Source organism: Callithrix jacchus, chromosome 2 (genome assembly GCF_049354715.1).
Source record: "Callithrix jacchus isolate 240 chromosome 2, calJac240_pri, whole genome shotgun sequence".
NCBI lineage: Eukaryota > Metazoa > Chordata > Mammalia > Primates > Cebidae > Callithrix > Callithrix jacchus.
Window position 1 is genome coordinate 95,469,680 of NC_133503.1, and position 14,853 is coordinate 95,484,532.

Below are 14,853 nucleotides of genomic sequence, written 5' to 3' on the forward strand. Positions count from 1 at the left end.
TATCCTCTATAAAATAAAAGACTAGAAATCTGTCTAGTTACAAAACAGGATATTCTCTCATCCTACAGGAGCTTTCCCTTAGCAACTCCTTCATACTACTGATGTCAGAAGACATAACCAATCCTTGTGCTAAAAGCAGCTATTTTATATAAAACTTAGGTTGTATGTAGTTTTATTATGGGGCATGATTTGACTGTAATATTCCACAATATACCATATGTGATGGTTAATTTTAGGTGTCAACTTAACTAGATTAAGGAATACCTAGAGAACTGGTAAGCATTATTTCTGAGTGTCTGTGAGGGTGTTTCCAAAGGAGACTGGTATGTGAGTCAGTGAAATGAACGGGGAAGATCCACCCTCAATGTGGGTGAACACCATCCTGGTTGGGGGTTAGGACAGAATAAAAAAGGCAGAAAAAAGGTGAGAGTCTCTCTCTCTCTCTCTCTCTCTCTCTCTCTCTCTCTCTCTCTCTCTCTCTCTCTCCCGGAGCTGGGACACTCTTCCTCTCCTCTCCTTGGACATCAGAACTCCAGGCATTCCAGCCTTTCGGCTCCAAGACTTGCACCTGCATCTCTTTGGATTCACAGGCCTTCAGCCTTGGTCTGAGAGTTGTACCATTAGCCTCCCTAGACCTGAGGCTTTGGACTTGGACTGAGCCACAATACCAGCATCCCTGTCTCCAGCTTGCAGATGGCCTGTCCTTGAGACTTCTCAATTCTCATATCCGTGAACCAATTCCTGTAGTAAATTCCCTCTCAAATATTTATATCTATATCCTCTTGGTTCTGCTTCTCTAACAGGCCATATAATAATACAGTATGTTTTAACTGCATTTCAGAAATCATTTTCCAGGAAATTAAAAACAGAAACAAAATAATATAACATAGGAGAGTATTAGTGACAGGGTCACAAAGAATAGAGTGAAATCTAACTGGATTATTCTAATGAAAGAAACAAAATATACTTTTAAGAACTGAATATTTCAATACACAACTGAAATTGAAGACTCTATTTCTCAGGCTCTCTATGCTAATTTGAGAAATAAATACCCAATTTATTTTTCTCTATTGATTTTAGGTGACAATGAGAATTTATTCTTTATCCACCTAAAATGAAGGTTAGATTATCCAAAGCTATTTAAAAGTTGCATTATGCTTCTCTAATTTGTCTGCTTTCAAAAAGAGCAAACCTTTGTTAAGTCATTTTTAGAAAACACTCCCTCTTAACAAATGATACCTGGTTAATGCATATTTAAGTGCCCTGAGAGATGAAATAATGGGGAAAAAAAGGACAACAGTTGGCCACCTTTTTAACTAAATGACCCTTTTCCATTCCAAACATTACCTGGAATCTTCAATTTATTACATATTATCATAATGCTTGTTTTTCTGCTTGGGAATACTACCACCTAAATTCCTAACTCACCTTTGCCCTCCTTCTTCTTTTTCATCCCCAAATTTCCCCTCTACCACAGCATTACAAAACAATGTCAAAAGGAAAAAAATTACATTGAACACAGAAACATTATTCTGAATTTCCAAACGGTGCAGGAAGTTTAATTCCTCTCTATCTCCAAAACTTCAATATTGTCATATGTCAAGTATGGAAAGTTTCATATGTCCTATGTCAAGTTTCCCAGAAAGCATGGCCAAATAAATACTCCTTTCTCCCCCTGGGTATTTCTAATGCATATACCTATATTAAATGGTCTGAGAACTCTTACAGTGAAAAAGAAACACAACTCCTTTCTTTGTGTAACACAGCACTGAACCACAATATCCATTTCTACCTCTTGCAAAACGGCGACTAATATTGCTCAGAAACTGTCCCCAGTGAAACACACTTTAGGGTGAATAGCTGCCTATGCTATCTTTACAAAACTAGAGAAGCCTCAAAAGGTACAAGTCAGGATTAGATAATTCCCAATTTTCAGGACCCCAAGCTCCAAGTTTCAGGTTTCTTCTAAAACACAAATGTTCCTGAAATTTCTCCTAATACATCATGACTAAATGCCTTGGCCTGGGACTCCATGAACATGAGATCGCTTAGCAGCACTAGGTCACACTTCTCAGGCTGCTTCAGAGGACAGGACAGTGTTCTTCCTAGGACTGATGTCTACCTTAACACAAAGCCAAACCCTAACCAGGAAAAGAGTAGATTACTGTGGTCTGGTCTGGGGCAGCTGCTTATTTACAAATGTAGGCCACAGAAATAATGCTAGAGTCTTGCTACTCTGCTTCCTCCTCCTATCATTCACCAAAAAACAAAAAAAGAGAATTTTTATTACCTACAGGTAAAAAAACTTCAAAGGTTCATGATATGCCTAGGAATACAGTACTACGAGGAATAAATGCCTCATATAGGATGCTCTCCCCATCAGTACAGAACAATTTCTAGAAACTTCTAGAAATCCTGAATCTTGGCTCCTGGAAAGACAGGAATAGGTTTTTAATGCAAACTTCTCTAGAAAGCTGTTTCTCTCTTTCTCCACCTCTTTCTTTTTAAAAAAGTCTAAAAGTCTAAGTCTGTTTTTAGATATCTAATTAACTAAAAATAAAAAATTCTATCAGATGTGAATTTCCCCTTTTTACATGGAGAGGATGCTTAGATGGACCAAAGATGGAACTGGTGGGATTCATTCAAATCCAAATCCTAAACTATTAAATAAATAGAAAAGCTGTGTGTTATATTTAGCATTGCAAACTTCACGTAAGAGGGAAAAAAGGGTCAGAAAATAATCATCAAGGAAGTGTAAGATGCCGGTGACATCACGTTCAAAATTGCAAATTTATGGAAATACAAAAAAATGTTTTTATATGTTTGTAACTTACAAATCACAATCTGGAGAATTTGTGCAGCAAAATGGGAAGTTTAATAAAAACCAAATGTGAAAAATCTATTATCACAATGTTGGTTAATGATTTTTTTTCTTGGACACATTTTTGTAATGATAAATTGTAATATCATTACATTTGTGAAATGATAAAACATTACCTTAAGAAGAAGAACTCTTAACAAGCCATTTAGTTGGAAAAAGAAGAACCTAAGGCAAAAAGACAGAGATGTTTGGCCTAAGGTCACTGAGCCCCTAAATTACACAACAGGGACTAAATCCCAGTGTCCCAATCCAGAGTTTTGGCCTCTGTCCCTTCCCCACCATGCTGTCATGAATTTTTTCCCTTTATGTAACTGCTGGCTACACACTCTCATTCTGGCTATAAAATGAACAGTTTTCACCTTTTATTGCCTCTTTACATGAAAAAAGGAATGGTCATCACCTCACAATCTGAGCATGTTAAAAAACACACAGACTTGGGGCTGCTAAGGAAATGTGGCACAGCTTGCCTTTGGTGTTCTGTGATAATGGGTTAAAACAGCTAAGATGAACTGTTTTTGAAAAGAAAATGTATGGCATGTGCATAATTTTGAGGCTCTTAATTGGCCCTTGGAAGCAGATGCACTAGAGACCACCCATGGAGATGTATATATTGTTAGAGCTGGCTGTTTTCCTCATTGTTACATGGTTATGCATAATTTTTAATTATGGCTAATCTTTATACAGTAAATAGGTATGTCAACTAGAGTTTTCCATATTTATTCTTCAAACTTCATAAGGTACATCTGCTCCAAAAAATATAAGCCTCTAAATACCATGATTGCTAGGAAACAAAGCATTACCATAAGGAGTCTACCTTTCTTTAAAAAGAAAACATTAATCCTTCAAATGGCATATTTATGCAGATAAGTTCTAAAAAAAGGTTCAGAGACATGATATTAAAAATTAGTCACTACAAAACTTCTGGTAAAAGCAGGTGGGCTCAATAAACAAGCTAGCCTCAGCTCCTTCCCTTAACCACCTTAAAATGATGATAAGTAATTTTAAAGCAAGCAAACAACAATAAAGCATAAACTCATAAGAACAACAAGAATGAATGATGAGAGCAGTTAAAAAAAAAAAAAAGCTAGAGAGCCAATCGTCATGTGGCCACTGACTTACCTGACATGAGAATGTAGAATTCTATGGCAATAGTGGTGAAAAACCAAAAGGCAACTGCACATGCACTGAGAACCAACCCCCTCACCCATTACTCAGGCACTGATGGCACCAATGCCTCTGCAGGTGGGGATAACTTCCAATGGGAAGATAGGTTCAAAGATGGCATAAAAGCAGTTAGACACATAGATTTCCTCTTCTGCTTTGTATAAACACTAACTGTTCTTCGATAACCTAGCAGAAGTCTGAAAATCTATTATCTGGAGACAGTAAAACACAGGGTTTGTGGACCTACTGCAGGGCATCAGATACTGGAGAGAGCAAGCTACTGTACTGATGCCAGGAGAATAAGCAAACGCTCTCATTGTAACTGCTAAGACCTCTTCTTTGCCCTGTGTTTCCATTCCCAAAATACTATCACCCCACACTTCTGCTTTCAAGGCAGGACAGCAGAAAAGACTTCTGACATACTGGTCAGATTGTCAGAGAAGACACAAAACATGTAAAGGTATTGAAATTGGTGTTCTATGTCCCCTGCTCAAGCTATCCTTTTCATAAAGACTGCAGTTGATAAATTTGAAATATGTACAAAAAGCTCCTAAAACATAGAAGCCAAAACAAAAGAAAAATGCATCTTTGGGGAAACAAAAAAAAGGCAAAGAGAAAAAATTTCAAAAAGTTATGACTAACATCTCTAGAGAAAAGTTTATGAAAGAAAAGCATGATGCTATTTTTTAAAAAAAGGCATTCAGGGATCAAAAATTAGACAACAGAAATTAATTTAAAATATAGAAGAAATAAAATCCTAACAGAAAGTCTGAAAGATAATTTGAGATCACCTTCCATATATAGAGCAAAAATAAATGGAAAAGTATAAACAAAGAATTAAAAAATTAGGGAATAACATAGGAGGGCCATAATCCACACAATAGAAAATAGGAACAAAAATCATTAAATAATTCAGAAAAATCTCCAAAAATTGAAGGACATGAATTTCAAGACTGAACAGGGTCTACTACATTGCCAGTACCGTGGATTACAAGAGACGCACACCAAGATATGTTCTTGTGTAATTTTGGAATACAAATCGTAAAAGCCTCCAGAAAAAATATACAAATAAATAAAAAATGAGCATGGAATCAGACTGCTAGACCCTGAATACCAGAAGAAAATGGAGCCTTCAGTATTTTGAAGGAAAGTGATTTCCAGTCTAGAGTTTTATAACTGGCTGACTGCCAATTAAGCATGAGAGAAGACTAAAGACTCCCATATCTGCAATATCTCAAAAATACCTCTGCTACACACTACTTTTGCTTCAAAACTACTGGAAGACAGATTCTACCAAAATAAAGAATGAAGAAAGAAGGTGAAATGGGGTTGAAAAAAGGGGCTACTCACCAAACAAAAAAGGCAAAGAAAGTCCTCAACATGATAGAGACACATGTCAGAATGTTCCTAGAGTCATCTCTTCAAGGTGAAATTGATAAACTGCTTAACATATTTGAAAAGAGTAAAGGGTATTTATATAATTTGAGAGAATTTAGAGACAATTCAGTGATAAGTATACAGAAAACTAAGCAAATAAAAAATGAGGTGACTATTTCTTCCAGGAAAAGTAAAAAAAAGTAAAGGAAAGAAAAAATGATTATATTATGTTGTTCAGCTACAAATGCATTTTATATAGTCTTAACAATGTAAATATAGAATACAGATTTTAGGTTTATATAGCTTACTGGGAGATAGGGAGATAGAAATCACTTTTCTGGGGAGGGGTGAAGTTGTGAAAGGGGTGTGTTTATATATGAGAAAAAGGAAAAATTCCAACTTCCAAAGAAGGAAGTTAATTGGTAGCTCCAAAACAACAACAACAAAAAAATCTAGATGCAGCAACATAAGCAATTTTATTTAAAAATATAAAAAGCAGTTACCAAGGGAATGGCTAAAAAGATTTAAAGTGAATGCTTCTGGAAACCTGGAATGGTCTGGGGGTGTTCAGGGTTCCCCTTTTATTTTTTTGCAGCAACTCTCACACAGATTTTTTTCTTCTTTAAACTATTTGAGTGTATAACCTTGACATTCAAAAGCCAAATTAAAATTTTTTAAATTCTACAGACTAACCTCTGAACTTTCAACACTCCTAGAAACTTCTAAATCATTCCTATATCTTTATTGTTAACTTCAACTTGAATTTTCTTAACCAAGTTCATGGAAAGGTACTCACTACCCCATTATGATACAGCTTTTCCTGTTTGTCATTAGTCTATTTTTCTTAAATGGCAAAGTTAACATTATTAATGCTATAACTGATTAAGATCACTGAGCCACTCCTGAAATCTGAGAATATATGCCTAGATCTAGACTATCAGAGCTATTTAGACAATAAAATACACATTGCTGCTTCTTACTAATCATTGAAAGTTCCATAAAAACTAATACATATACCCATAAGCTCCTTATCAAGTAATCATTTGAATACTGTCATAAACAGGCACTAAAGCCAACAAGCCACCTAAGATATTCCCTAAAGTCCAGACAACTTGCATCAACGCTGTTTCAGGGGATTTCTGTCTCAACAATAAACAACGCTCATAGGCAATCAGGCATGGAAATGACTCAGTATTACCATTAAACTCACATTTCCAATAGGTCACCTGTACAATTTCTAGGTCTCCAAATTTTGGCACAGATCATAAAGGCAGCCCTCTACTAAAAACTGATCAAATTAGAAAGAAAACACACAAGCATGAAGGCATTTGCTGTATGAAAAAAATGATCAGAAAAGCTTTGTCACATGACAGTCATTTCAAAGAAGCCTGTCAGAGAGTCCAAAATTTTCAAAAGTGAGATACTACACGTCTCAAGTCTGAAGTGTTTTTTTTTTTCTTACTTGTAAAGATACCATATGGTAAATTATGTTCTCAGGAAAAGAAACAAACTTACCTTTCACAAGCTCGGACAGTCCATGCGGCAATTATCCATAATGAGATACTAAAAACCAAGAGTACAGTTCCTGGGCATATAGTCATTAAAGTCTTCATAACAAAACGCGTATTGAAGTTTATCTTATTAAGTGCTCCAATGCTTCTAGAGGAGGCATCAGTGAAAAGTTTGCTATGTAAAAGCATGACTCTGGCAATCAGATAGAGTCTTAAGAACATTGGTATAGATAAAATAATATCCACATCAGCGGTGGTTGTGGATGGGGCATAGGAGAAGGCAAGCCGGGCCGTCCATGTGAACGTATAATTCCCAGGTATGGGATGAATAGCACACACCAGTATTTCCAAGCAGATGAAGAAAATACGCTCATAAGTCATGGCTATTCTCCAGTCATCTGCTCCATTGTCCACCATGAACAACTGAAAAAATAAAGTAGAAAATCAGCTTCAGTATGGCATGAATGGTCCACAAGTGTTAGTGCAGATTTTAAAAACACATAACAGATGACTTTTAGCAATCATGGCAAGCTAAAGCTTATAACTTTTAAATGCTAGCCAGGTACACTATTTTTAGTAAAGCGTATTGATATTCATTTTGAACAAATTAAATTAAAAACTTGCTACTCAGGAGCTAAAACTGTTTTGAAGTTCACGTTCCTGGACAATCATGTAAATAACATCATTTTAAAACATGGGCTTGGTCCTATCAGTCATGAAAATCCCCTCAGATGAAGTCGAAATGGACTTGCCTTATAACAAGTTGTTTTCCTCTTTCAGTCTGGATTTAAAGCCTTACACAATTCTAACTATATTCTCAGTGAAATCTATTTAGGGTGCCTCTGCAATCAGTTATACCCTATAATGCAACAACACATGAGCATTCTTACAGGAAATCTTATTCTTGGCTTCAGAGAAAATCACAAGAGACCACAGACAAATGTGGCAGAAACATTTCTTCCAGTTTCCCCATGACTACTCTATTTTCTGTCTTTTTTTCTATTCGCCCATAGCCTTCCTTTGGATTATTCATTTATTTTCAATCTTTATTTAATAAAGATTCCTTTTTCCTGTTTCTGTCTTTCCTTCACACACCACAATCAATGAAAACAAACAAAATTTTTTAAAAGAAAAAAAAACAGAGAGAAAGTGAAGTAACTAAATAGATATACAGATGAAGAGTGAAAGGGACAGAAAAGAGCATCATCCTCTCTTCCTTGGCATCCTCCAGGTCCTGGCAGTCTAGAGACAACCAGAAGCATTTGAAAATGTGTGGTGGCTTTTCTGACTGCCACAAGGACTTGCAAAGGATCCTAATATTTAGGCCCAGAAGCCAGAGGGCCAATCACGCTGCAATGCTGAGAGTCCCTTGTATTAGGAAGACCTTTGTTTTGAGAAGCTATATATATTCCAAAGATACTGTCATTGCTGTCTTTGGAAATTACTATCAGGGATTGCTACAAGTGACACAAATAAAACAGCACCATTCTTTAAGTCCTCATTTCCATTCTTACCAAAAACGGCATTATCCAGTAGAAAATGACTTTCTACTTTCTCCACCAAACTTGGCCCTGAATGACCTGGTAGTGCGCAAAAATTAAATCTACCTCCTAACAGGGTAAGAATCACCAAAACTCCAAATAGTCAAAAGCTGTTTGGCAAAGTCTCAGCTCAGTTCCAAGAAAGGTATTCTTTACAATGTTTTGGACAACAGTACAAACTCAGGACAAATACCTTCCAAGGTAACTGGTAAAGAAATGTCCATCTGCATATACCACTCTGATACACTGCTTACAAATAGCCTCTTCCTTCTAGGACTGGCCCTCTTTCCACTCTCCCCAACGTACTTGCTCCTCTCACCTCACTTTATTCTCTTTTTTCAGGCCCCTTTTCACTACCCCTCTGCTCACTTCCCTAACTAGGCTGCTTCTCTCTATTGCATCTCATTGCTTCAACCGTAATCCTAATGCCATTATCAGCAGCATCACTCTTTATCTTTAGGTGATCCTGACCAGCTAACTCCCAATCTGGAACCTGATATACAGACTGCTGCAGGTGACTTATGGCCATCACCCACCTGTGCCATCAAGCTCAGCTGAACCCTCAGAGAAACCTTGTGATCATTCCCTCAGCCACCACAGATTGTTCTCCTCCAGGGCCACCTTTGTTCCCCTCTCTCACAACACACACTTTCCCCACAGTATCAGAGGAAATACCCTCTATTTGATACTTTAGCCACAATCTTGCCTACAGCCACACCCTTTCATCCTTATTTCCCTTCTCTTTTGCTTCATGTGTCTAAAGCAACGTTTCACCAAAATCCAGTTCTCCTGCATCAGTAGCCTATAGCCTAGTTCCTGTGCGTCTTTTCTCTCAGCAGTTTACAAAGTCAAACTTCTACTGTTTACTAAAACAGTAAACAGTACTGTTTACCAAACAAAGAGAACCAAGGCTGGCTCCATGCCTACTCTACGTGGTAGAGTTTTTTCACTTCTCCTTCATTCTCAAACAACTTCCAGGTAGATCTTGCTCCCATTAGCCTACCAACACTACTCTTGCTAAGGTCACTAAAGATATCTTCATTACGAAATCTGATTCCCCATCTTAATTTGTATCTTATTTGTCCTGTCATTCCTGCTTCCCTAAAACAGATTTATTTCCCTGGCTTCTGTGACATGTTGCTTTCTCCATCTGCTGCCACTCTTAAGGGTCTCACTGTCTTTCTCCCCATTCTGTGTCCCTACTTGGTATGGTTTGATGTGTCCCCACAATATTAACCATAACACTACTCTATTGGAGCCCATCTCTGACTCATCTCTCACTCTATACTTCCCTGGGTGATCTCATCCTTCACCCTCCATTACCAGATTCCTCCTACCGGAGAATATCTTCCATTTTCTAATGACCTCTTTTAAATGCAATTCAAGATGAACATCATTCAAAGGCCCACCATGGCCTAATGGATAAAATCTAATCTATACCCATAGCATACAATCCATGCTGCAGTCTGGTTTTGCCTATATCTCCAACCTCATTGCCTGCTATTCTACTTACATTTCCCTATGTTTGGAGAGTCCAGAAAATACCACCCTAGTCATGCTTCTGTGTCTTTGCATATTCTGTCCCATGGCCTGGAAAGCCTCCATCTAGCAAATGTGCATTCCTTCAAGATCAAACTCCACATCACCTCCTCTAGGATATGGTAGATGACCTGTAAAAATCTGGAAACTCCCTCCTTTGTTCCACCATGATCCTCATATGTGCCTCTCACTGATGCTGTCACATAAAGAAAAATAAAGATCTCTTAATAAGATTGCCTCCCCTACTTGTTAGTGAGACTCCATGTCTACCTAGTGGAAGATAAGACATGCTTGATAAACAAACTTCCTTGTTATTTCTTAGTTAACAGTGACTATCCTAATCACTGGCTAGGTCCTAGTATAATTCAATGTGCTTGTGGAAGCCGAGAATACCAAAGCATAATGCTAGTAAATCTATGACACATTCACCTAAATAGTAAGTCATTTCAGCAGCATAATTTTGCAGTTCCATGGAGTCCAGATAACTTTCCTCTTTGGTAACTTCCTCAGAAAAATGTTCTATTACATAGTTGTTTTTTTTACTATCAAAGGTCTTAACATTTCAAACGATTTAATTTTGTCTTATTTTATCATAGCATATATTTTAAGGCTGTAATTGAGGAAAAATATTTACTTATATTCTCTACGTAATCCTGACCTTCAATGTTGCTTGTTTATTCATTTATTTATCCAGTGTACTGAATACTATGTGCCAGGTATTGGTCTACATACCAGCCATACAGCAGCATTTACAACAAACAGAGAGGCTGCCCATTGAAACTAACTTTTGCTAGGAAAAAGGAAAAAAAAAAACATAGTCAAGAAAGCAGACTTAGAGCAATTGAATAAAGTAATTATGCTTTTGGACATTGTTATGAAGGAAAGAAAAAAGAGATGAAATAGAGAATAATATGTTAGAGATGACAGTAGATGTGGTCTTCAGGGAAAATCTCTAGATAAGTACCATTTGATGCAGGATCTGGATTAAGAGAAAAGCCAGACATGTAAACAACCAGGGGAATAATGTTCTAGGCACAGGAAACAGCATATTTAAAGGCCCTGGGCTTTATAAAAGCTTAGCATGCATAAAGAAATGAAGGAACATCAGAGTGCCTGAAACTTAATAATCAAGGGGCAGTGTGAAAGGAGATGAGACTGGAAATAAGTTTGAAGAGACTAACTGGGACCAGACAAGCAGGCCTTTGTTGACCATCATATGCAGACCGGATTTCAATCTTAGCCCTGCAGGAACCCACTGAAGGATATTAGGCAGAGGAATGATGTGATCTGATTTATAGCTTAAAGGGCTCATCTGTACTGCTCTGGGGAAAACAGTGTGAAGAAAGGCAAGTGTGGAAGGAAGGAAAAAAGTTAGGAAGCTCTACTGCATTTGATTGGCTGTTGTACCTCATGACCTAAACAGGGGGACTGTCATGGAAATGGAGACAGTGAATGCACTGGACATAAAGTTTGGAGATCATACAATATACCAAACTCTTTAGATCACAGCTAAAACAGTGTTAAGAGAAAAGTTGATAGCACTAAATGGCTATGTTAAAAAGTTAGATATCAAATTTAAAACCTAACATCACACCTAGGGAAACTAGAGAAACAAAAGCAAACCAACCCCAAAGCTAAGAGAAGACATAAAATCACCAAAGCAGAGCCAACTGAAGGAAACTGAGAAGCAAAAAACCATACAAAAGATCAACAAGACAAGGAGTTGGCTATTTGCAAGAATAGAAAAGAGAAACCACTAGTTAGACTAATAAAGAAAACAGAAAAGACCCAAATAAACACAATCAGAAATGATAAAGGGGACATTACCACCAACCCCACAGATATACAAAAGCAAACAAAACCACAAAGGCTACTGTGTACACCTCTATGCACACAAGCTAGAAAACTTAGAAGAAATAGAAAAATTCCTGAAAACATACAATCTCCCAAGATTGAACCAGGAAGAAATGAAATCCCAGAACAGACCAATAACAAGCTCCAAAAATGAATCAGTAATACAAAGCCTATCAACCAAAAAAAGCACAGGACCAGAGGAATTCAAAGCCAAAATCTATCAGATATATTTAATATAAGTAAGGGCTGATACCATTCCTACAGAAACTATTCCAAAAAACTGAGAAGGAGGGACTTCTCCCTATCTCATTCTAAGAGGCTACCATCAACCTGCTACCAAAACCTGGCAGAGACACAACAAAAAAATAAAACTTCACATCAATACTCTTGATGAACATGAATGCAAAAATTCTCAATAAATACTAGCAACCAGAATCCAGTGACACATCAAAAAGCTAATCCAACACAATCAAGTATGCTTTATCTCTGGATGCAAGGCTGGTTCAATATATGTAAATCATTAAACGTGATTCATCACATAAACAGAGGGAAAAACAAAAATCACATGATTCTCTCAATAGACGCACAAAGGTCTATGGTCACCACCCTGAACACACCCAATCTCATTAATACATGCAGAAAATACTTTCTGTAAAGCTCAACAGATATTCATGTTAAAAACTCTCAACAAACTAGGCACTGAAGGAACATACTTCAAAGTAATAAGAGCAATCTACGACAAACCCACAGCCAACATCATGAGGAATAGGCTAAAGTTGGCAGCATTTCTCTAGAAAACTGGCACAAAACAAGGATGTCCACTTTTACCACTCCTATTCAACATAGTACTGGAAGTCTTAGCCAGAGCAACCATGTAAGAGAAAGAAATAAAAGGGATCCCAATAGGAAGAAAGGAAGTCAAACTATCCCTGTTTGCAGATGATATGATTTTATACTTAGAAAACTCCATAGTCTCTGCCTAAAAGCTCATTGATTCAATAAACAACTTTAGCAAAGTTTCAAGAAACAAAATCACTCTATAAAAATCAGTAGCATTCCTATACACCAACAGCATTTAAGTTGATAGGCAAATCAAAAACACAATCCTATTCATAATAACCACAAAAAGAATAAAATACCTGGAAATACAGATAAACAAGAAGGTGAAAGATCTTTATGATGAAAATTACAAAACACTGCCCAAAGAAATTAGAGATGACATAAACAAATGGTAAAGCATTCCATGCTCATGGATAAGAAGAATCAGTATTGTTAAAATAGCCATTCTGCCCAAAGAAATTTGCAGAATCAGTGCTATTTCTATCAAATTGTTAATGACATTATTCACAGAATCAGAAAAAACTATCCCAAAGTTCATATAGAACCAAAAAAAGCCTGAGTAGCCAAAGCAATCCTAAGCAAAAAGAACAATGCTGGAGTATCACATTACTCAACTTCAAACTATATTACAAGGCTACAGTCACCAAAACAGCATGGCACTGGTACAAAAACAGACACACAGTTCAATGGAGCAGACTATAGAGCTCAGAAATAATGCCACATTTGATCCATGGTGCTGAGAAAAGTGGCTAGCCACAAGTAGAAGACTGAAACTGGATCCCTTCTTTATATGATGTACAAAAATCAACTCTAGATGGGTTATACACTTAAATGTAAAACCACAAACAATAAAAGCCTGTACGATCACCTAGAAAATGTCGTTCTGGATATAGAACCTGGAAAAGATTTCATGATGAAGACACCAAAAGCAATTACAATGAAAATATAAATTGACAAATGGGACCTAATTAAACTAAAGAGCTTCTGTAAAGCAAAGGAAACTATGAACAGAGCAAACAGACAACGTATAGGATGGAAGAAAATATTTTCAAACTATGCCTCTGACAAAGATCTAATATCCAGCATCTATAAGAAACTTAAACAAATTTACAAGAAACAAAAGCCCCGTTAAAAAGTATGCAAAGGACACAAACAGACTCTATTCAAAAATTAGACATATATGCAGCCAACAAGCACATGAAAAATGCTCATCAGTAATCATCAGAGAAAGGCAAATCAAAACCACAATGAGATACTACCTCATACCAGTGGATGGCTATTATTACAAAATTTAAAAATAACAGATGTGGCCAGGCATGCTGGCTCATGCCTGTAATCCCAGCACTTTGAGAGGCCGAGGCGGGAGATCATTTGATGTCAGGAGTTGGAGACCAGCCTGGCCAACATGGTGGAACACCATCTCTATTCAAAATACAAAAATTAGCCAGGTGTGGTGGTGGGTGCCTGTAATCCCAGCTACTCAGGATGCTGAGGCAAGAGAATCACTTGAATTCAGCAAGCAGATGTTACAGTGAGCCGAGATCACAGCATTGCACTCCAGCCCGGGCAACAAGAGCAAAACTCCATCTCAAAAAAATTGAAAAATAACAGATGCTGGTGAGGTTGCAAAGAAAAAGAATACTTACATACACACTTCTGGCAGGAATGTAAATTAGTTTAGCCATAAAGAGAATCACCAGTAGACTCTACAATCCCATTATTGAGTATATACTCAAAAGAATATAAATCATTCCACCATAAAGACACATACACACATATGTTCACTGCAGCAGTATTCACAATAGCAAAGACATGAAATCAACCTAAATGCCCTTCATTGGTAGAGTAAATAAAGAAAACATGGCATGTATACACTATGGAATACTGCACAGCCATAAAAAGAATGATATTATGTCATTTGCAGCAGCATGGATGGGACTGGAGGCCATTAACCTAAATGAATCAATGCAGGAATAGAAAATCAGATACCAGCCAGGCACGGTGCCTCACACCTGTCATCCCAGCACTCTGGGAGGCTGAGGCAGGTGGATCACCTGAGGTCAGAAGTTCGAGACCAGCCTGGCCAACATGGCAAAATCCAGTCTCTACTAAAAATACAAAAATTAGCTGTGCATGCTGGCATGCG

At 37.2% G+C, this 14,853-nt stretch overlaps 1 protein-coding gene across 16 annotated transcripts in view; it reads right to left on the minus strand.

Moving 5' to 3' along the window:
- The window catches only part of KCNN2 (potassium calcium-activated channel subfamily N member 2), a 459,477-nt gene that overhangs the window by 91,382 nt on the left and 353,242 nt on the right, over window positions 1–14,853 (minus strand). For 15 of the 16 annotated variants that reach the window (XR_013532555.1, XM_078365847.1, XM_054252040.2 and 12 more), the window contains one exon: window positions 6,938–7,356. The exons of the other annotated variant lie outside the window; for it this stretch is intronic. Coding sequence is in view for 14 of the 15 variants with exons in the window: in XM_078365847.1 (XP_078221973.1) it covers window positions 6,938–7,356 (419 nt within the window). In the remaining variant the exon portion in view is untranslated. The remainder of the gene's footprint in view (window positions 1–6,937; window positions 7,357–14,853) is intronic. 16 annotated transcript variants of the gene reach the window in all.